The sequence below is a fragment of the Mandrillus leucophaeus genome, unplaced genomic scaffold (assembly GCF_000951045.1).
Source record: "Mandrillus leucophaeus isolate KB7577 unplaced genomic scaffold, Mleu.le_1.0 Scaffold1059, whole genome shotgun sequence".
Lineage (NCBI taxonomy): Eukaryota > Metazoa > Chordata > Mammalia > Primates > Cercopithecidae > Mandrillus > Mandrillus leucophaeus.
This window is the reverse complement of record NW_012098754.1, coordinates 218,695-243,662: the sequence shown is the minus strand read 5'-3', so window position 1 is coordinate 243,662 and position 24,968 is coordinate 218,695. Positions and strand designations below refer to the sequence as shown.

Below are 24,968 nucleotides of genomic sequence, written 5' to 3'. Positions count from 1 at the left end.
AGGTGGGAGTGCCAGGCTTCAATGGGAATTCCTAAAACCCTCGCCTACTACACCATTCTCAGATATCTTATCCTTTTATTTCATGGTGTCTGCTGCTCTGTCTTTGATAAGTTATTGGACATGGAAATATATTTAATATTAAATGCCTATAATTATTGTTTATTCAATGACTGCTCCATATTCTTTCCATGTTTCCTCCTTTGTCTGATTTTTAAAAATGTTAATTAGTCTCTTTAGGGAAAAGGGGTTACATATTCATTCATTTGTATAATTAATCTGGTTTAAATCTGTGTCCTCACCCAAATCTCATGTCAAATTTTAATCCTTATTGTTGGAGGTAGGGTCTGGTGGGAGGTGACTGGATCATGCAGGCAGTTTCTTATGGTTTAACACCATCCCCCTTGGTGCTGTCATGGTGGTAGTGAGTTCTCCTGAGATCTAGTTGTTTACAAGAGTGTAGCACCACCACCATCACTTCTTGCTCCTGCTCTGGCCATGTAAGATGTGCCTGCTTCCCTTTTGCATTCCACCATGATTGAAAGTTTCCTGAGGCCTCCTCAGCCATACTTCCTGTACAGCCTGTGGAACTGTGAGCCAATTAAACCTCTTTTCTCAGGGTAAGGTAGTAAACAAGATAGGGAAGGTGTCTGCCCTTATGACTTTTAAAGAGAAGAAAGTCAATAAACAAGTGAAAGATAATTTCAGATAGTAACGAATGCAATGAAGAAAAAAAAGTGGGGCAAATCGGATCGGGAAGAGGTGGGCAACATTTGATAGGGAGTTGAGAAATAAATAAGAAGGAGTCAGCCAGCCACATAAACAATATGGGCAAGAGTTTTCCAGGCAGAGAAGAGCAATGGCAAAATTTTTAAGGTTAATGAGTATGGCAGTTGGAGCATAGCAAAGAAAGAGGAAAGTGGAGGTGATAATGTCAGAAACATTAGAAAGATTAGCAGGTGCCAGATTATAGAGGGATTGGAAGATAATGGCAAGGAATTTGGAGTTTATTCTGAATGTGAATCAGAAGCCACTGGATAACATATGAGAGAAGTCCAAAGAAAGCCATTGAAACAATAAGGCAAATGTTTGATGGAAGCTCTCAAAGGCTGTAGGACTGTTTTGGGGAAAATCTAAATCATTAAAAACACAAGTATTTTTCTTAGCAGTAAGATTTTGTAACAAATGTAAATTGTGATGCTTTAGGAAGTCACTTTTGTAGTAGATTCTGTCAGCATGGTTTCAATGACAGTGGTAGTTTCTGAGGATCCTTTGCATGCTGGTTTCCTGCAGTCTTATTTAGGGCATGATTATTTTTCTGTTTGCAATGTGAGCAAAAGCAAAAATTAAACCATCCTTTCCCCACACAAGCCTTATACAAAGAAATTTAATGACATTGATCCTGATAAGTATAATTTGTGAATATGTGATTGTCATTTGAAGACTGGAACTCTGATGCCTTCATTTTGTATGTAGCTCTGTATTAGGTTCAGACTAGTGAGTTGTGAGGCAAAATGACTTGTGTCATTTTTTGGTTGAAGTTTTTAGTTGCCGATGTAAGACTCTCTAGAGCACTATGTTTAAAATGTTTATTTAAATAAGTTTTGTATTTCTTTGTATAAAAACAAACACTTCCTGGTCAATTATCACAAACTTTCGGTGAAAGGTAAATTAACCAAGATTTCCAGGCAGTAAAGTAGACATAAATATTTAATATAGTTTTACATGAGTTGAAGTTGTAGACACTTTATATAGTCCGCTATAAAAGTAATTCTGTCCATCCATCGAAGGTGATCCTTCTGAAATGGAAAACAGATATTTTAGGATATATTTTTACAAACTGGTAAGAATAATTACAAATAGTCAACTTGTTTATTTAAAACTTCAAGCAATCTAGATGCTATCCTGACATTTATTTATTAAGCTACTATTGAATAAACACTAAGAACAGATAAGCTAAAGAAATCCTGTAGGTAAATACCATATGAGGTGCTAAAACATGGTAGGTACCATGTTTGTACAAAATTTTCTATAAATCCAATATTGGGTTTACTGTGTATGCATCATTAGAATTCTGTAATGCAGACTAACATCAAGAAAATAAGGTGTGGCTATATGGACTTTTACATTTGTTCAGTCTCACTATTCACTTATTAATGATTAATAGATACCCTTGTAACTTATTTTCACAAACCTATCACAGAGTAAATTTGAAATTGTTATTTCTAATGACACACCAGGGCAATGCATTTATAAAGTCATTCTCTTTAAGACAGGTGCACCCTTGACAATATATAGGTAAACTCTAAGTAGGGCACTTTAAAAAATACTTTTCTTCTGCAGTATAAATTTGTACTTGCTTTATTTATTTAGAGTCTCGTGATTTTTCTGGAAACCAACATGTTCTACAAGACATGTTTCATGATTGTGGAAATAAGCCAAAGTTGAAAAACATATATCTGGGCTTATTAATTTTATGTTTAACTAAATGAGCAAATCAATATTCTCCTAAGGACTTGAAAAAGAATGAATATTACACAGTAAGTACTTGACTTAGGCAGGGACTGATATAAAGTGGAGAAAGAACTGTCAGTGGTTTCCTGATGGCTACTAGCTTATGCTCTGAGGATTTTTGCTATGCAACTGTAGGAAGAACATTTACCATTATGCAATGTGCCACTGGAGTTCAGCACAGACTGAAAGATGACTGCTGTCACACAGTGACAGTGAACTTGGTACTATCCCGATGCCACCATCTAACTCATTTGGAGAAATGGAGACAGTGGGCTATTGCAGAAGCACTTAAATAGAGCAGTCCCGGGGGTTGGATAATTTGTAACAGATGTTCCATATAATGGATGATTACAGGGAGAGTTTCTGTAATGCAGACTATCTTGTTCAGTGAGGTATGATCGATGCTGCTTATTAGCTTGACTTAACATCTGCGAGCTGAAGTTTTGAGACAAATATGTGAGCTTTGATTTACTGATTCATACAGATCAGGTGATAAAACATCTTTGCAACAGTGATTAAGTATTTCAAATGAAGTTTACTAATAACAGTTCTATTTCTTGAGTTGGTGTGAAAGAAATAATTATATGAATCAATAACCTCTTGAGCAAAACATATAATTCAAGCAGATTTGTTTTATGCCATCCTTTTTTGTGATTAATGAACATTTAAATTAACCAAATCAGAGTGCTGACAAGTGAGAATGCTGACACTTCGGTATAATTACCCTATGTAACTTGCAAAACATTTCCTTTCCTTGAGATTTTGTATGTTTGTCCTAGAATGTTTTATAGTTAAAGACAATTCTAGAATAACTGGAAAGTCATTCACACTATTTGGTTTAATTGTTTAAAAAATCTGAGTATTTTATTTGATTATTCTATTTTGCAATTATTTTCAAATCTTTTAGTGTCCTTGGTGGTGTTTCGAAAGGCTTTCTACTCTTTATTACAATTTTTGCATTGCTTTACTGTCAACTGAACTGAAGGTATGGCAAAGTCCTATGTAAACATTCACAGAATGCATATTTACATTTTATAAATATCGAATACTGTGATTTAGCTCCATTTTACAATAAATACTTTTTCTTATTTTATATGATATAAAGCTGATGACATAGGCGTATAGAGATGATTATCACTGATATGAAAGCAGTACCCTTGAACTATGATCTGTAAATATGACCTGGTCTACACATCTTATCTAGAATGAAATGTAATTTATATATTTAACTTTCTTTCTACTCAATTATATCTTCTTGGTGATTTTGTTTTACTATACTTGAAGCTCTTCAGTATTTACTTCACACATAAAAAGTTCCTCTGTACACTAAGATATCCATTACATTTTGCTCAAGGGTGGATGTCAACACAATGGAATCTTTAATGATATAAATAGATGTTAATATGTGCAACCAACTTCAGAAAACTAATGCAAGATTTCATCAGCTCAGTTAACTGAATATACTGAGATGGCCCTCATGGTGATTCACAGCTTATCCTAATGACAGCAAACTGACAGAGAACCCAGTTATGCCAAGCCTATCAACGTGCCAATCTGAGACATGTTCAGTATTCAAATGCCTGAGGAGGGAGAGGTAGTCAAAATGCACTCTATCACCATTAGAATGTATTTTCAAATTGTAATTAAATAAGATGGACACAGTACTCAGAATATTAATGGATATTTCTGTCAATAGATAATGAACTCAGATCACCTATTGGAGAAATATAGATTATTTCCCTCCTATGAGTACCATAAAGAACAATGGTTCATCTATTTAATCTTAAAGATAAGGGACATGGAAATTCTTCCTAGAGCTGAGAATATCAACAATATCTACCAGTTACCGAAAAGCAATTTACTGTTTGAAATTTTATGTAAACCAGAAAATTAAATACTATTTCCCCCTCTTCTTTCTTCTTCCTCTCCTCTTTCTTCTTCCTCTCCTCTTTCTTCTTCCTCCTCTTTTCCTTGCTTCTCCTCCTCCTCCTGCTGCTGCTTCTGCTTCTGCTGCTTCTCCTCCTCCTTTTTCCTCTTCTCTTTCACCTTCTCCTTCTTTCTCTCTTTTTTTTTTTTTTTTTTTTGACAAGTGAGGAGATTAAATCCAAAAGAGGTAGGATGACTTGCCTGATTATTTAGTTAGTGCCAGGGTGATAATAAAATCCCATCCTGGGTTATTTTTCTAATGCTACACTGATTGGTTGGGTAAACAGATTATCAAGCATTTAAAAAAATTTGAGTCATTTTTAAATTAGACTACTGAAATTCAACTAATACTTACTAAGTATCATCAATAGACTAAACCCAGTGCTAAATGTTCTGGTAATACAAAGACCTTGATTCTACATTTACAGCAATGATACAGGTAGACCTTTTCTCCACTACTTTTTGCTCACCTTGAATTTACGCACCTTTACTTTCCGACTCCCATAAATATACCTGAGAATTACCCTTTATATATCATCTTTACAATGCCTACCCATTTTGAGTCTTGTAGAGGTTATTTCTTTCATAATGAACTATTTTTTTCTAAAGCTAGGAACTATCTTTTCCCCTGTCTTCCTAATTTGTTAGGTACCCTAGAAGATTCATAAGATTCTAAAGCTAAATTTATGGATATACTCAATAATACAGAGTAGAGACCTATGTACTCATGACAGCCAATTTTTACATGTAATGTTCTATGAATTCAGATTTTCCCCTTACATACTAAGCAATAATATTTATACATTTTAGTTTTGAAAAATGAAGGAGGAGAAACATTTATTTAAAAGATTTTTAACAAAGAACAAGTTCTTTTTTTTTTCTTGGCATTAACAAGCATCATCTGGTGTTCAGTTTTTTCCCCTACTCTTTCACCTCACTTGCTGTAACTCATTAGAGAGCTAATTGTCTTTGTAATTCCAAATTAAGGAGTACTTAGTGAAACGGAGACATTACCTTTGCCAGGTGTTTGGGAGGACAAAATTCAATCTGCAGTAAAAGTCAGCAAAAGTTTCTTACAATTAACGCTAGTCCTTCCTCTCTTCAATCTGCACAGATTTTTGTATTGTTCAGTGAAGAAGCGTTCTGGGACCAGACTACATCGTATGTGGTGTTATACCAAATCAAGAAAACAAGAATTTAGTATTTTGGAACATAGACTTAAATAAAATGCGATTGGGGAATAGAGACTAGAGTGAACTTACCAATTTTACCTTTGTCTTCCTAGGAGATGTGACCAGTCACTGGACTGACTTTCAGCATAACTTCTACTTGGAACTTGAGTTCTTTCTTTCTTTTTTTTTGAGATGGAGTCTCGCTCTGTTGCCCAGGCTGGAGTGCAGTGGCGCGATCTTGGCTCACTGCAAGCTCTGCCTCCTGGGTTCATGCCATTCTCCTGCCTCAGCCTCCTGAGTAATGAGACTACAGGTGTCTGCCACCACCCCTGGCTAATTTTTTGTGGTTTTAGTAGAGACCAGGTTTCACTGTGTTAGCCAGCATGGTCTAGATCTCCTGACCTCATGATCCACCCACCTTGGCCTCCCAAAGTGTTGGGATTATAGGGGTGAGCCACTGTGCCCAGCCAAGTTCTTTCTTGGTTACCACATTTGGGTTGTCAAAAACAGGCCATACGAAGTGTATGTTTCCTAAAAGACTGTATATTCCAGGCTTTACCATTGTAGGAGATTGATCAGGGAGGTGAGAGAAACTATAGAGAAAGGAGCAGAACTTCTAAAAGGTCAGAACACTCTGCATAGCTTTGGGGGAGAATAGCTGAAGGCAATGCAGGCAATCAGAGGAAAGGCAGCTACAGTCAGGGAACTTATATGAGCATGTCAGCTAGTGGATACTGAAACACACAAAGCCAGAATATTGGCTATGGTATTAAAGCCACCTAAAGTGAAAAGGGAGAAGAACCCAAATCGTTTTCTATGTGGAGAGCCAGGTCATGTGAAGCAGGAATGCTCCAATAGTAAAGAACAAAGTCACTCAGGAAAAAAAAGTCCCTTTTATATGCCCCTGACACAAAAAGGGGAAACATTGGGCAAATCAATGTAAGTCCGAATTTGATAAAAATGGCAACCCCCTAAGCAATCAGGCAGGAAACTTCATGAGGGGCCGGCCACCATACCCTGTTCCAAACTGGGGCAATGCCAGTGGCTTTCCTCGGTCAGATAGAAGGCCCACAGTCCTCTCTCTCAGAGCAGTCACCTCTGGGAGGCCAGGACTGGACTTACTCTGCCCCAATGAATGAGTGCTTAAAGAAGGAGTAGGTACAAGGAAGTGTGGGGCAATTTATCTTAAACAGGCTTGTTTATTTATGTTGACCAGGAACTGATCTTTGATCATTTGTGCCTGTGATGTTCCCTGAATGGGGAGCAATAAATGTTAATTACCTACAGGTTATATGAGTTTTTGGCATTGTGCCTGCACTGAATAAAAGCAAGCAGCTCCAGCTTCTCAGGGCTGCTTTCTGGACACTAGAGTCAGGCAATCACCTAGCTGCTCTTACACTGCATACCTGTGTCTGAGTACTCATTTCATCCGTAGGCCAGAGTCTGTGGGACAGACCCAGCAGGTAGTGCCCCATGTGAGGAATGCTGCAATGGATCATGATGGAACCCTCAAAAATGAAAGTGAAGTGACTGTGCAGTAAGTAATTGGTACCCACTGGGGATTTCCAAGTTCGAGGGCATTCATCATGGGACAACAGTATATAAAAGTATTGAAACAGTGGCTTAAAGCTAGTGGAGTCTCAGTCTCTGAAGCCCAATTAAGGGACCTAATGCAAACTGCTGTTTTCCATAACCCATGGTTCCCAGAAGAAGGCACACTAGACCTAGAGCTCTGGGAACAAGTGGGAAGAAATCTTAAAAGATGTCATGTACAAGGGCAATGGGTCCCAGTAATATCTTTAACATTATGGGTCTTAGTTAGGGTTGCTTTGGCCCCGCTCTACACTGAGGAGCTTAAAAGGGAGGGGAGGAAGAACCATCATCTACCTTACTGCCGCCTCCTCCTCCCTCAGCATACTCCTCGCCCTCTGCCTCAGGGTCAGAGAACAGCTGCCTTCAACTATTCTCCCCTGAAGCTATGCAGAGCCTTCCAACCATTCAGAAGACCTGCTCCTTTCGCTACAGTTTCTCCATCACTCTGTCTGATCTCCTACATCACATGACAGTAAATTACTACTCAGTATTCAAAAGGCATGCCAAAGCAGTTTAGGTGACAGTCAGAGGAAACAATGCATTCAGAAAAAACAAAAATGTCTGATTTTAGATGTGTCTATACAAAGTATATGAATAAATGGGATGATTTTTCCAAACAATTCAAACAAATGAACAGATACAATGTACTTCCAATATTTTGCCTAATATTGATGAGTTTAAGACCATCTTTTTTAACATTAAAGGCCATTTTGTTTTGTTTTCATGACACTTGGTATAATTTACAGATAAGTAGGCAAAAACAACAAATATCAAAGGGTTGAAGAAGTTTAGCAATGGGAATGGTCAGGGACATTTTCAAGCATGTGGGAGTTTTGTTTTTGGCTCAGAATTGCGGCAATTGCAAAAAATTTAAAAATCAGAGAATAAGAAGAGATTATGCAGAAAGAAGTCTATCAGTGCTCAATTTTCTTGATGGCATTTTGTCCAGAAGTCCTTCTTTTTTTTTTTTTTTTTCCCATGAGTTCTGGAATACATGTGCAGAACGTGCAGGTTTGTTACATAGGTATACACATGCCATGGTGGTTTGCTGCACCCATCAACCTGTCATCTATATTAGATATTTTTCCTAATGCTATCCCTCCTCTACCCTCCCCCCCAACCCCTCTGGCAGGCTCCAGTGTGTGATGTTCCCCTCCCTGTGTCCATGTGCTCTCATTATTCAACTCCCACTTATGAGTGAGAACATGTGGTGTTTGGTTTTCTGTTCCTGTGTTAGTTTGCTGAGAATAATGGTTTCCAGCTTCATCCATGTCCCTGCGAAGGACATGAACTCATCCTTTTCCATGGTTGTATAGTATTCCATGGTGTATATGTGCCACATTTTATCAAGTCTATCATTGATGGGCATTTGGATTGGTTCCAACTTTTTGCTATTGTGAATAGTGCTGCAATAAACATACGTGTGCATGTGTCTTATAGTAGAATGATTTATAATCCTTTGGGTATATACCCAGTAGTGGGATTGCTGAGTCAAATGGTATTTCTGGTTCTAGATCCTTGAGGAATCGCCACACTGTCTCCTACAATGGTTGAACTAATTTACACTCCCACCAACAATGTAAAAGCGTTCCTATTTCTCCATATCCTCTCCAGCATCTTTTGTTTCCTGACTTTTTTAATGATCACCATTTTTACTGGCATGAGATGTTATGTCATAGTGGTTTTGATTTGCATTTCTTTATTGACTGGTGATGATGAGCTTTTTTTCATGTTTGTTGGCTGCATAAATGTCTTCTTTTGAGAAGTGTCCACATCCTTCACCCACTTTTTGATGGGGTTGTTTTTTTCTTGTAAATTTCTTTAAGTTTCTTGTAGATTCTGGTATTAGCCCTTTGTCAGATGGATAGATTGAAAAAATTTTATCCCATTCTATAGGTTGCCTGTTCACTCTGATGATCGTTTCTTTTGCTTTCCGGAAGCTCTGTAGTTTAATTAGATCCCATTTGGGCATGGGCAAAGACTTTTTGACTAAAACACCAAAAGCAATGGCAACGAAGTTCTTCCTTTCTAGCAAAACCCACAGCACCTAGATAAGAAGTCCCACAAGATGTTCTGAGAAAGCAGTCAGTAGAATTTACTATTTTGGATGCATGGCAAGATACGGGCCATCAGAGGAAGTTCAGACTTTTCAGTAAGGTTTGTGGTCATTTAGGCCAAGGTGTAACATAGAAAGTCATTACTAATACTATTGTCTCCTGGTCATGTGGTCAAAGATTAGGTACTTTTAGAGGATTTGTGAATGAGACCTGTCCTTTTAGATGGTAATGAAAAAGTGCTGTATTTGCAAGGTAATGTAGAATATCTTCATTCTTTCTTGGGCTAGCAAATGACAACAGATCCTTAAGTTTCAGTGAGTATACCATCTTGATAGAAATTCTCTGACTCCTACGCAAAGTTTGTCACTCCATTCTCTTGTTTCTTAGAGTACTCCTTTCTTTCTTCCTCCCTTTTACCCTACTCTTTCTCTAACTCCTTGTCCTTTTTTTCTTTCCTTCCACAAACATGTATTAATATTTTTCAGAAACTATAATGTATTGGCAACTAATTGGTTCTAGGGGATATCATGATAAATGAAATTGAAACAATCTGGCAATTGACAGTGGAAGGCAGTATAGTAATTTAAAATGCTGGTCTGCCTGGAGCCTACTCACTATTCTTCTACTTGTTAGTGACATTCAAACGAGTTCTTAAACCTCTCTGTGACTTCGTTTCCTTATCTATAAAATGGAACTAAAATAGTACCTCTTTAATATTGTTTTTATATGATATGCTAAAGTGAAATAATTATTATAATATGGAGCCTTTAGTGCAGTGCCTGACATATAGGACGAACCTGATAAATGTTAGCTATGTTTATTATTAGTAATGGAGCTGATGGTCAGAGAGCAAAATGTGCTGCTCATACATGGGTGACAACACATCTCACATTATGCTGTAAAAAGATGTGTTTCTCCCTAACATAAAGTTGTTCATGTTTAGCTAGATCATAGCATGATGCCTGCCATGTACTATGTGCTCTATAAATGTTTGATGAATAAGTATTGAATGAATGAAGGGATAACAAGGTGAACGTTAAATGACTTACACAAAGTTTCACAACTAGTAAGAGCTTGTGGGGATGTGACCCAGTCTGTCTGACTTAAAAGCCAAGGATTTTCTTAAGATTTTGCACTACCTTTCACACATAATTGCTTGCATCTCTCCACCTACCATAATTTTGTTATTACACGCATAATTCCTCTTAACTTGCCCTTGCCAAGGCCATCATTTAATTCCAAGTTTCTTAATTCACTGGTATGTATTGGCTCGTATTTTACTTGGTTTTGACACTGTTGTCCATTTTCTCCTTCCTCTATTTGTCTTGTCTCTTTGTCCCTATGATTTATATTTACCTGGATTTTCGCATAGTAGCTCTGGGTCTCTGATAGCAACTTCACATCCACTTTGCAAATTCCTCCTCCTCTTCAATGTTAATGTTTCCCAGCATTCCATTCTAACATCTTCCCCTTGCTATTCTTCACAGACTCTTAGTTTTGTTTTTTGTTTTTTTTGAGACAGTCTCACTCTGTTCCCAGGCTAGAATGCAGTGACGCAATCTTGGCTCACTGCAACCTCCCCCTCCTGGGTTCAAGCGATTCTACTGCCTCAGCCTACTGAGTAGCTGGGACTACAGGTGCGCACCACCATGCCCAGATAATTTTTGTATTTTTAGTAAAGACAACGCTTCCCATGTTGGCCAGGCTGGTCTTGAACTCCTGACCTCAAGTGATCTGCCAACCTTGTCTTCCAAAATGCTGGGAATACAGGTGTGAACCACTGTGCCTGGCCTTCACAGGCCCTTTAATTTAATTCACACCTGACTTTAAAATGTGAACAGTGCTCAAATCTAGATGTCAAGGCCAATGTTTCTCTCCTGAGCTCCACAGCTACACAACTATTTGCTTACTGGATACTTTTCTCTAGAGAACCCTAAATGTTATTCCTTTACAACCAATCCACTTCTCTCCACATCTTCCTGATTATATAAACATGGTCATGAAGGTGATTTCATGAACATTCCCTATTAGGGGGACCACAAAATTTATCATCTAAACCAGGACAATTTTGAGGGTAAAGAGGCCTCATTAATAACTACTTCGGCACTCTAAGTATAACTTGGAGCTCTGTTAGTCTAACTGCAGTATACTGTGTTCCTCTGATGGGCCACTCAATTAAACATTACAACTGGCAATCTTCTTTGCCTTCTCGTTCTCATTTTTCATAACCAGTGGACTGTCAAGTTCTGTAGATCCTGTCTCCTTCCTATCTTTTGAATATATACACACCCCTTCCTGTCTCTATTATTGCCTTTTGTAAGACCCTTCTTATTTCTTGTCAAGATTACTGTTATTGTCCCATCTGCTTTATTAGCAAGCCACTAGTCACAGTGTCCTCTAAAACACTCTACATTTTCCTGAATGGTCTTTTTAAAGAGACATCTTATCCTGTCCCTTTCCTGCTATGATCCTTTGATGGTAGCATCAGAAAGCATTTATTCCAATCCTGTCCCACCATGTCTCCCTCTTGCACTCTATAACTGTCCTGGCATGTAGTAAGCACTCATTAAACAGTGAATGAAATTGGATTTTAAAATATAAGCCCAGACACCAAGAATTTATCTCCACAAACTTACACAATGTGAAGTGACTATATTTTTATATTAGGATGCATGTGTAAGAAACATAGGTTAAATCTGTGGGACAAATTATGGTGAAATACAATTTCATCTTACAATTTATAAATCCAAATATGTATTACATAAAACTCAGTTGATTAGAACTTTTCTCACATTCGAAGAGTGAAGTCAGAATATTTGTTTCAAAATGGCAAAATACTGCCATCAAGAAACCTGAGAATGTCTCAGTCAGCTGACGAAAGTATCAATGCCTAAAAGAGTCTGGCTTTTGGCAGGCATTCAGTATTTAGGGGAATAAAATACAAGAGATTTAGTTTGTATTGGTTGGTTGTCTGTGTACAATGACAATTCATCTGTTTGCTCATTTTATATTTGCACGTATATATGTACATGCATGCAAACTGCTTTAATCATTTTGGCCAGTCAGATGACTTCAGTTAATAATTCTCTTATTTCAGTGAGCTGAACTAAAGTTGGTGCAGAAAATCTGAACATCTGACTGACAAAAAAAGTAACAATTTTTTGTCAGTTGTTGAAGAGTTCTACAGGTTAGCAAGCCACCATATGAAAAGCATAAGAGAAAAGAGACTAAACTGCTTTTCAATGTCTAAAAGAAATTTTATAAGTGTTAATCACACTAATTAGAGAAAGTCTAAGATAGAATAGTGATTGGTATAAGCTACTTAAATAATCCCATCCAATAATAGCGATAATAGTGATCTAATATTCCTACAATAGTGCAGAATATTCCAATAAGAGATAGCATGAATGAAATTAGCTTTTCTTTAAGAGGAAGGACATTTTATAGCTGTGTTTTACAGTTTTCAAAAATATTGAAAAATAATTTTGTTAGCTGAATACATTTAATTCTCTATTATTTGCAAATATATTTACTATTAATTTTAACTAGGATTAAAAATTATACTGAAAACATTTGTCATTGTCTTTTTGACTCCAAATACCAGCATATTAGCAAAACAAGCTTTGCTTTTCCTAACTACTGGATTTTATCTTTTTCACTGGAGACTCTTTTGAGTTCAAATCATTACTCAACCATCTGAAGGCTTATGCAATCTCCAAGCACAACCAGCTCTTACGTATTAGATCAATGGTGGAAAAGGAAAACTACGCAACCTCTATGCTCCAAAGATGTTTGTGTTGCATATTTGTGTATTTTAAAGCTTGGAAACATTCAGAAGTGGCCATATGCTAAAAATAGACATTTACATCAATTTAGAATCTACATGGATCACAAGGGTAGTGCAGTGAGAAATGTGAAGATAGAGCACTTTAATACTGCTTCAACTCTCAAATAAACTAACAATATATTAGAAACATGCTCAAGGTTTTCACTGAGCTTTATTTTCCCATTGCATTTGGGACAGTGACAGTACTTGCATCTTTTCCAAGGGCATAGGCGGAAAACTCTCAAACTTTCCTCTCTTGCTAGTGAGAATCACTAAAGATTTGCGCTTAGACAGAATTTAGAGATACTTTATCAAAGGTGCCTAAATTAGTTTCTATCCAGGTAAAAACTGGTTTCTTCCGGTTACTTTCAACCATTTGAAACAAACAAACCAATCATACTTTACAACTAGCTAAAAAGTAAGTTAGCTTTGATGTTGGCTGGAATTAAATTATATAGTTTGGTAGCACTGTCTATCTTATGATGATAGAAGGCTTTGGCTGGAATTAAAAATAGAAACATAAATTAGTGATTACATCAACACAATCAACAAAATCTTTCAAAATATGACTCATGGAGTAAAATAAAGATGTGTGTGTGTGTGTGTGTGTGTGTGTGTGTAAAGCTAATAAACTGCTGATGTAGGCTCTTATATCTAATTTTATAGATGAAAAAACTTTACTTTGTTGTGATTTGCCCCGTCTGTTTGCTAACATGCTTTTATTTTTGTAGATGAATAATATAATTTGTTAGGGCTAGCTTCCTGGGTGTGTGAGCTGTGCAGTTCAAGATCTGCAACCTTCCAAGTTCGGGGCCCAATGCTTAGATTAATGCCTTTCTGTCACTGTCTTGAAATTATTAATAATTTTCAACAAGGGGTCCTGTGTTTCCATTTGGCATTGTTCTTCATAGATTACATATCCAGCCTCACAGCTCTGCTTATGTTTTATCCTAATCTCTCACTATTTCCTCTGTGAAACTGAGAATGTACCCAGGTGAACTTCCGTGGTACATCTCACTCTAATTCCAAAGGCGCCTCACACCGGAGGACTAGTGGATGTAGAGCCAGATGAGGGCTGAGACCTCAACTTCCTCACCTCTCCACTCTGAGCGCCGACTTCAGTGCCTGACACAGAGCAGGTGCTGAATGAATAGGTGGGTGAACAAAGGAATAGCAAATTATAAGCAAATACCAGTAGACTTATTTTATTGACAACACGGTCAAAATTTTAATGATTTTAGTTTTGCAGTGAAAAGTGGCTGAGTTGGGAGAGAGTAAAGTTAGATATTCAAGGAAATAAAGAATTATTGGAAATAATAAATGTAACTGAATTGATTGGGCAGATGAAGAAAGTTCAATTGAAAGCCAGGTTGAAATCTGTTAGGAATAAGAAGTGATAGGGTGGGGTTCAAGGTGGATGGTTAAAAGCAGTTAGATGTCTCCCAACAAGTGACATCCTGAGGTTAATTCATTCGTTTCAAATTCAACTATTAACAAAGACACTTTGGATTCATCTTGTAAATTGTAATTCAGGAAATGAAAATTATTCAAGTTTGAGGAAAGGCTATGTATTCAAAAGGACTCAAGAGATTATTGATTATTCTTTGACTATTCCCAGAGTTCCTTGACCTACTGTTTTGCATTAAGAAGCAGAGTAAAACAAATAGAGAAGTTGTATGAGAAAGTGAATTTTTATCACTTCGTCTGCCTCCGGGCAGAATAGAAAGATCGTGTTGTCATTCCTAGTTACCCTAGCTTAGCTAAGCACATCTTGTTCTTTAAACAGTTTTCTACCCTTATAATTACTTTGGAAAACATATTTCTAACATTAATTTCTGAAAAATAAAATAACAAAAAAAAATTCCTTTCTCCACAGTCTTTTACTTTGTGTTTGATCACTTCTGATACTGTCTCAGAATATTGGTTCTTAACAACTTGTATAACCTCCTCAGTGAGATTCTCTCTTACATATCTACCTCCCTTTCACTAATAGCATGATCGAGTTCTACTCATCTTTAAAAAGGTTCCCTAGAGCAGTGTTTAGTCTTGCTTTCTCTATTGTTATAGCACACTTAAGTGACTAAAATGGTGCACAGATGTCCAGGTGTGGCTTTAATTTCCTTTTATATTTCAGCAAAATAATTTTTTCGAACATAATCATTCTGTTATGGTTTTCCAGATTATGCATGGTGCTGTGATAATGCTGGTTCACTGAATATTAAATTTGGGAGAGCAAGTGACTTTATACTTCAGCTAACTATTTATGTAAAAAGCAATCTTTGGAGAAAGGTGATCATGGTGGGATAGAGGTGAAAAATAGCACTGACGTTCACAAGCAAAATGAGGCAAAAGTGCAAACAAGCAGTTGAGGAAAAAATAGTCCATAAAGTAGTGAATGGGGAGAGTATCAGGAAACATTACTACTCAGAAACACTCAGATTCTAAATAGGCAATGATGAGGCCATGTGGCTACACACCTGTGTTCCAATTTAGTGTTCATGTGGGGCAAGGTTGAAGAATTGCAGGAGTTGGTAAAATGTACAAGAGAATTTTATAGACTATCTCTCATGGGAAGGACAACAAAAAAGTTGCTCTCATCCATCAAAGAAAATATATATTTTTTCCCTTAAATTCCCACTGAAATAGAATAATAAGAACATAATCCTTGCTACCCAAGCATGTTCCTTGTGATGAAGACATTGAGCAAAGTGAACTGCTCAGCCAATCTACTTTTAGTATTCTACTAAAAGATGAATGGGGAAATTGTTTTTACTATCCCCATCTTTCTGTGACACATATTTGAATAATTGTGCTTTAAGTATTCTGCTGCCAGAATTGTAGCCATCATCAGAAAAGCTCCAACTAGAATGCTCAGCTTTGGTCCTGTGGCATATACTATTAGAATACCATGAGTTTACAGACCAACAAATGGAGGAGTGTGAGAAGGGAGAGTGGCAGAGTAAAACTATTTTGAATTTTATTTCACAAGCCAACATTAAAAACAGCAATATTCAAACATCAAAGCTTGTTGAATTACCAGGAGCTGTAAACGTACACAATTTTTTTAAAAGAGAACCAGAACTCTTAGTTCAGTGTTTAAATCTGTCTAAGACTCACCAGGAAGAAACGGCAAGATACTTTTACTAATTTTAGAAAAGTAATGCAAATATATAATGGAAAAGTGGTGACGTGATCAAACTCACTTCAAGTGAAAGCTTAAGCTGAATGTTACATGAATATTCAGACAAAAGGAACCTGTTTGAAATTGCTATTGGGTATAATCCCAAAATTTATGCATTTTATCATCTCCTAGGCATAAAGCCAAAGGCTAAAAGAGCAGAACATGAAAGCTGAACTTGAATTATATTCTAAACCCTGTTGAGTTTAATTTTACTTACAAAGTAGATTGTTAGTTTGCCACTTAAATTTGCCCCCTATAGTCCAGTAAAAATACCTGGTTTCTTATCAGTCTCTAAATTGTGATATTCATTTGGAAAGCTCCAATTTTAAGAGCATCATTCTAAATTACTAGGCAAGTGCACACAGTAAATATGCATAATCTAAAACAGATCATAACAAGAGGAGAAAGCAATTTTCTATGAATTTGACTGAGTGTAGGGTTTGCAGTTCTGTGAGCCTTGTAACTTCAGAAGGCACAAAGAGAACTTTTTAGCTAAATGGAATAGAATGTATTGAAAGGATGTATACTTTTAAAAAGTTGATGTTTTATAATAAAGTAACACAGATATACATTCTAGGTATACATTTGAAGAAAACATCAAGTAGCCTTCTGAACAGAAACACACAAAACATGAACAAACTACCAATCACCCAGATAACACACTTCTTTAAAAACATTTTACTTGAACCAATGATGAATGCACTACCAAAATCCATATACATTTGGTGATATATATAACTAAAACATAGAGATGACGAAGTTCACTCTATGCCTTATGTTTACGGTTTAAGATTTTTAATATTTAAATTGTAAAAGAGTTCAGATGAATAAAAGACCAGTTAATCTAAAATATAATTTCTTGCTATAGAGATAATGTTTTTTTCCGTACAGACCATACAAGGGATCTAAGCATGCGATACTCATACTACTCAAGATATAATTGTATAAGATGAAAAATGAAGAGACACCTGGTGGGATTCTGGTAATGTTCTAGTTTTTACATTGAATGATAGTTATATGGTGTGTTTACTTTGTCATTGTTCATTAAGTTATACATTTGTATGCTTATGATTGGTGAAAATGTGGAAATATTGTACTTCAAAAAAAGCTAAAAGAAAAGGAACGAAGGAAGGAGGAAAGGAAAGAAAGAGGGAGGGAAGAAAGAAGGAAAGAAGGAAGGAAATGCATGCTCTGATCTCTATTTCCCATACTGTGGAATACTGTGCTAAAGGAAAGGGGTGTTCTAGTCATTTGCTTAAGATGTAGCTTCCTAGGATTGCAGAGTTTGGTGTCCTGTTTGATAATTGGAAACCATTTAACTGTCATTTCTGCACAGAGAGGTTGTATGTTGACATTTTCAGACTTAAAAAAAAATCCTTGTCACTTAACCATTGCAAAATGTCACCATCTTATACATGCAGTTTTTCTGTTTTTGGAAGTCCAACTTAGAAGTTGTTGAAAAAAAAAAATGCCTGGGGCTTCCACTAGCTTTTCATTTGAAAAACATATATACACACAAACAAATTTTATCTCTGTAGTCCAAGTGACTTAGTAGCTCAACTGTTTAGATTATCTCCTTGGCATTAGGTTAGTTAAACACTTAGTGACAACTTACTACTAAAGGTATTTTGGAGTCTGAAGTGAGTTCGGTGGTTTTCGTCTGTTACTAAGGAGCAGTTTTCCATGTAATTTTTTCAAAGGCAAAAGGTTAAGCAAAAATAACATATATTGTAAAATTGAAAGTAAAATGCACAGTACTGATGTGCTCAAAGTCCATGCATTTAAATTCCTTTGTATGATAATTTATGGTGATCATGTCTTCAGACTGCACTATTAGCATACTCACCCCTAACAAGAAGTTCTGCCTCATCTGACACACTGTCTGCTGTGGTCTGTACCCTGCAGCCATATCTCCCAGCATGCATCAGAAGGATGTTCCTGATCATTAAATCTGCAGAGGATGCTTGCTGAAAGAGGGATGAAGTGCCAGTTTAAAATGTTGCAAATCTGCCTAGTTCAAGGTGGTTTAAGGGGGAACTTTGCATATTCAGTAAAAGGACCCATTTTTGGCCTTACAGTTTATCTAACAACAATTCAGAAATCAAGCATGCCCTTTTTTAAGGAACACATAGAAGTTTTGTTTTTAACAATCGCTAATAAAGGGGTTGAACATTTAATATTGCATATAATGATTTAGCAGCTAAGATATTTAAAAATATTTAAGTATGCACAAACTCATATCTTTAAAAGTATAGGAGAAATAATCACTGAGCAGAAATGTTGCTTTGCTATTCAGAGACAGGTGTATTTTGTGGCAAGAAAATCGTATTGAAAGAAACAGCAACTTGTGGGAAATGAATTATGAAAAGATAGCCATCAAAATATTATCTCATGTGACTTTATTGAATGGCTCTTTTCCTAAGAACACTGTAGGCAACAGAATGAGTCAGTGCTCAGTTGAAAGACTGCTGGTCCCAAAGCCATGTGTCTTTACTTAACAAAGACGTATTCCTCCCATAACCACTACCATCAGGGAGCAGAGTCAGCCTGAATCTTTGTTAATCAGCCCAGTTACAGAACACAAAGGAAGCTCCAATTACCTGATTCTTGTTGGGGGCAAGACAATTAGAACACAGCTGAAGAAAAACCTGCAGTTAGGGAGATCAATGAGTACCGGGGAGGATATCTTTGAGATGTTTTAGTTCATGGGATAGGTGATGTTCCTATACTTTAAAATGGCTGGTACAAACCTTCCATTACTTAATGTTGTCTTTAATTTACTCTATTGGAAAGGAAGATTTCCTTTATTGTGATCATGTAAAGATCTGGTTGATATTTACAATAAATCAGGAGGTTTTTATTTTTCAGATAATGACATGGCAAAACTCCAATATTCCCTTTAGTTTCCATTTTGCAATCTAATGATGATTGGAATAAGATAAGATGCATGCTGCTTGAAATGACATCATCAAAGAACTCAAAAATTTTCTCTAACAGTAATTGAGCACATGAAATACTATGTAATGAAAATCATACAGAGGCATCCCAGATTACAGACCTTTAAAAAGTGATGTTTGTTCTCAGTAGGCAGTATCCTGATAATTATTTAAGAATTCAGTTGTTTGCCTTTATTTTGAGATAGACCAATGGGTTTTATGAAAATCATAAAAACTAGACAAATTTCCAGATATCTTTTGAATTTTCTTTTCTTCTTAGCATTCATAGAAAGGGTGCAAAGTCATTGTAAACTTTTTATCACTCAAATCATAAATATTTATTTCAGTGAATCACTACACTATATACTATGTTTTAGATCATTTCTTTCTGCTATTTAATTTCTGTTTTGTTTTGCTTTTTGCCTTCCTTAGTCTTGTAATCTGAACTTCTGAGGGTACTGAAGTTTTCTCTTATGAAATAATTGTTAAGACATGGTCTGGTTTAGACATTTACAAGGAAATGCTTCATAGCGAGAATGCATTAAAATGTCATAAGAATTATTTCAAGGAATGTGATATTTGTCCAGTAAATGCCTACACTGCTAATTTCTTTGGGATAAATTGTTACTTTTAAATCTTAACTGAATTCATTTTCTCTTCTTCACTAGACTAAGTGCTTACTTCTCTCAAATCAGGAAAAGCAACTTTAAAACCTTTGATTTTTTTTTTTTAATTGGGAAATAAAAGCAAACTCTAAATGTTAATAAACCACAATTTAGTTTCAAATCAATATAATTTAATACTGTAGTAATAAGCTTTTTAATATTTGCCACTGTGGGTAAGATGGGCCCACTTTAGCTTCTTTCTCTCTGGATTTTTTAGGTCTTTTAATGGGGTACACAATCAGGAATTGCTGTGAACACTATGGGCCCAGAATATGTCTAAAGGTAAATCTAAGGTGAGGCCTCAGAAAATCAGGGAGGATTTGATTTTTTTTTTTTTTTCCCTAGACATAGCACTGTCGGAAAGATAGTGCATTTTGTTGTTGATGTTGTTTGGTTGCATTTTTTTTTTATTTGCTTGCTTGTTTTTTTAATATCACAAATCATACTGGTGGCAGTTTAACAGCAGAAAAGTACTGATTATAAGTGATTTTTCAGGCTCACATTTTTGAAAAATGTCATAAAATCACATTCCTGTAATTAATAACTGATAGTCTCATTTTCCAGACTTTTGTCTTCCCAAATAATTTATTTATTTATATCCTGGACAAAATTTCTCAAACCTCTTTCTTTCCATGGAATTATAGTGAAAAAAAGTTTAATGAAATAAAGAAGAGATGTCATTAAAATCACATGAATGTCCAAGGAATTCAGGAGAGCGAGATACAGATGATCTTTTCTATGTTGTCCTTTACTTGGTTCTTGCAATTAATAGTGTGCAGTGCTCTAGACACTGGCCAAGCTCCATCACCATCTATCAGAAGCAAAAAGTCTACAGCCTGTGGCATATCTGTCCATATCAAGACCATTTGAGGAGTTAAAATCATCTCATTTTGGGCCCAATTCTTCTCTTTTAGATTATATCTGCATCATATTTTTAACATCCTAAACAGGAAAGATTAAAAGTTAAAATGAATGGGACTGTGAACACTAAACCTAAATTACCCTTTCAGTAGATTTACTGATCTTTCAAGAGAAGTAATGAGAGGAATTCATGTGGGAGCCTATTATACGAAATCTCAGCTCACAGAATGCAGTTCCTGAGAGAGAACCTCCACAATTTAGTGCACTTTTAATGAAATGGTTACTTAAAGCAGATGCTTGCTTTCTTAAACTTAAACCTCATTTTCACTTTTTATCTCTTAGGAATTACTCTTTCTTTTCTTGCTTTCTCTGACACTTGCTTTATTTTCTGTCATTTTTTTGTTCTGCTTTCGTTGACCTTATGAACAAATGGTGCTACTTGTTGCTTCGAATGAATTTTTAGACAATCAGTGCTTAACACAGTGCTCCGAAATCTTGCATAGTACCTGCCACGTAGTGGGAGCTTAACACATATTTGTTGAATGAATAAATAAATGAAGGCTTTTTAAGAAACAGGATGCATGTTCACTCTCTGTGAGAGCGGCAACATGGCTGTGTCATTTACATGTCTTGGTCACATAGTTTTGTTAGAGCAACTGCTAGATTACTGTGACATTTATTAGTGACTGAAATAAAATAGGAAAATGCTGTGTTTCCACCCAAGTCCGATTCTTATTTCTCATTTTGACTAAGTGTCCTGCTCATCCAACATAAGACTGCCAATTATATTCCTAAATAATGAAAGCTAATTTAGCATTGCTGTTCAAAGTGTCTGCTGGCTCTTGTTGCCTTTAGAATATAGTCCACACTTATTTTGACATGGCTCTTTAGAGCATGATTCTACCTCCTGCAACTTAATCCTGTCATTCTCCAACACCAACCTCACACTTACCTAGACATAGGCATACTTCCCATAGCCTGTTTGCATAGCTTTTTTGTTCTGTTGCAGGTGCTCTTTCTTTTTTCTTTTCCTGGAAAGATTTTTTTAGACACAGCTTAAAGGTTTTTCTTGACTCTCTCTCCCTAGGCTTCCTTAGCTTCGCCTGTTTATGCTCCAGTGTCACTTTGCTGATGTCTCTGAACTAGCACTTGCCATTTGTGAATATCTCCCCCAAGGTCCACGCTGGGCATTCCCAGAGCCAAGCTAGCACTAGTGCAGCCAAGGATCATTAGGCGAGCTGATGAATGCATGAAGGCTTGCTTCATTTCCTGTGTGTGGCTGACAATACCTCTGGCCCTCCTGCCCCTTTTCCTCTCTAGTAAGTTAGGAAAATAGAAAAAGACTATGGAGAAAGACAGTGGAAAAAACACCTCAAGAGTATATATGGGTTCCAGTATGACAGAATTGTGTGCATCCCTGCTCCACCACTTATTAGATATTCACCTTGGGAAAATTAATCTATTGCTCAGAGCTTCTCTCAGAGTTTCAGTGTGATAATGTGAGTAAAGCCCATAGCAGTGTGTCTGGCATATAGTAAGTGTCTGATAAAATTTATCTGTTGAAGGGCACTATAATTGCACTCTTAGCCAAGAGGAAGGTTTTTAAATTGGTATTAACTCCCTTAGCAAACTGGGTATCAATATTTTCCATAGCTAGAGTAAGCTTTTTGATAAATACCTAGCTTTATTTTAGATATAAATATTCCTCACGTTCTTTCTCTCTTACTGTAGAAAAGCATTAAACTCAGAAAAAGAAGACCTCAATTCCAGCCTTGGTTTAGCAACTTGCAGGCCCTGGGACTCTGGTTAAGTCACCTTATTGGGATAATAACACCTTCACTGTCTCTCTCATAACATATTGGTGTTTGGGGGTGGGGGGTAATCAAAGGAAACAATGTACATACATGAACTAGTAAGAAGTGCTTCAAAAGCATAAATACTCTTAAAGCATTTTTTTTCCCAAAGGTGATAGCAGAATGCTGCAAGCACAGTGAGCAGCTGAGAATGTATGGGGAAGAAACCAATTGATCAACAAGGTAACTTAATGTGGTGTTCTTGTAAATAGTGAACTTGTGCTGAATGACCTACTCAGAAGGCTGCTGGGTATGGCAGTTTCTGTTCTTTCATTTAGGGTTTATTTAAGTTTCTCAAGGCATCACTAGCATCCCTAGCTCCCAACAAACCTATCCATCAACCATTCTTCTCTGTAAGGCAAAGTAATATTGCATCAAATCTGTGAGATTTAGTTTTCTAAATCTTATCTGGCATAAAAAACTGGGTATCAGCCATGAAACGGAGATTTTTATATAGGTTTAATGTTTATTGACATAAAACCTTAGAGGTAAAAGATTTTCCTAGTAATGGTATTTCTTTTTCCAAGAGGATATATATATATATATATTTTTTAATTGAGATGGAGTCTTGCTCTGTCGCCCAGGCTAAAGTGCAGTGGCGCGATCTCGGTTCACTGCAAACTCTGCCTCCCAGGTTCACGCCATTCTCCTACCTCAGCCTCCTGAGTAGCTGGGACTACAGGTGCCTGCCATCATGCCCGACTTTGTGTGTGTGTGTGTGTTTAGTAGAGATGGGGTTTCACCATGTTAGCCAGTATGGTCTCCATCTCCCGACCTCGTGATCCACCCACCTCGGCCTCCCAAAGTGCTGGGATTACAGGTGTGAGCTACCGTGCCTGACTGATAATTTGTTTAAAGTACCCTAGTATGATAAGGAAATAATGCACAGACATTCTTTTTTTTTTTAATATAGTTTTTCCTTTACTACTCATAGAATAGGGTTTAAAGATGATATGTGTTTTAATGTTGTTTTTGGAAAATAGATGGTATTTACCTTATGTGCTTAAATAATTGAACATGTTATCAGAAGTAAAACTATTAATCATTACTAGTGAAGAAAATAGTCAACATAACATGTGACAAAATAATATTTGACAAATTAGATCTCATAACACACATATATTATGTGCATTACAATGAAGTATTAAACATAGCCAACACATTGAAGACTCAAAATGAGTAAATAAGGTTCTAACATCCCAAGACTGGGATTTTGATATTTAATTTTCAATCCATATTCTAATAATTTAAGTCCTAAGAAACACGCAGAAACAGTTCTACTTGTTGACATAGATTAAAGAGGAGAAACAATTGTTTTCCCTAGTGGCAAGGTAAATGGGAAGTTCTTTATCTGACATTAACACAAGTGAGTAATGCAAAAGGGCTGGTAGCATTTCTGTATTAATCGAGTGCTTCTAAGGTAAAGAGAGGGCTGATATAGATAAGGTCACATAATTTATCAATCTCATGTTTTCCTGTGCTGACTTGTAGCTCCCTTCAATCTGTTGGCAAAAGTTTGTGTTACCTGTCTATAAGACTGTTTAACTCATCTCCCTTTATTGTGTATTCAGTATATTACTAATTACAAAAGGTATTCATTTCTGCCATGCTAAGATATGTGGATACAGGCATAGAATCTGCACTCAAGGAGTTTCTTGTCTAATCCAGCTTCAACAGAGGAAACACTTGCAGGGAATGTGGATCAGCTTTCGTCATACCTGCATCTGAGCTTTGAAGAGATGTGGGGAGAGATGGATCTGTTATTTGACAGCATGATACTCAGGCTGAGTCCAGAGAAAAGTATTTTCTCTTTTTGTGTGCCTTGTATAGTTTTAGCAACCATTGTATGAGCACTGACTCCTAAACTTGTATTTTTAATAGTAGCTTTCAAATGAGGTCTTTATATCGTCTTTGTGATCACCTCTCTGTCTCTCATGCTTATCCATCTGCTATGCCACTGCTAAGTTAATCCTTTAAAACTGATTTTATTCACAACCTCAAAAATCATCACTGGTTCCCTATTGCCTACAAGATGATCCACCTTCTTAATCTTGCATATGAAACTAGATTCAACCTATCATGTCTTTCACTATGGTGGAAAATGTAGTCTCTGAACCTTCAAGTAGTTCCCCAGTGATCCACCAAAATCTACACATTATATCTCATATGTTAAGACCTTGTTCAAGTCTTATCTCTTTCAGAAAGGTTTCACAGACCACCAGGGCTGGCTACGTAATCTGTGGGCCCCTGTGCATAACAAAATGCAGGATTCTTTGTTTAAGAGTTAGGACTTCAAAACGGTAACAGTCAAGCACCATACCAAGTATGAGACACTTCTCAATATGGAGCCCAATGGGTTACATGCCCATGAGGTCGGTCCTGCTCAC

General features: G+C 36.5%; 1 protein-coding gene across 1 annotated transcript in view; it reads right to left on the bottom strand.

Annotated features, from left to right (window-relative positions):
- The window catches only part of CNTN5 (contactin 5), a 321,942-nt gene that overhangs the window by 124,979 nt on the left and 171,995 nt on the right, over positions 1–24,968 (bottom strand). Inside the window, exon 7 of the mRNA XM_011982695.1 lies at positions 18,113–18,233. Within this exon, the coding sequence (XP_011838085.1) occupies positions 18,113–18,233 (121 nt within the window). The remainder of the gene's footprint in view (positions 1–18,112; positions 18,234–24,968) is intronic.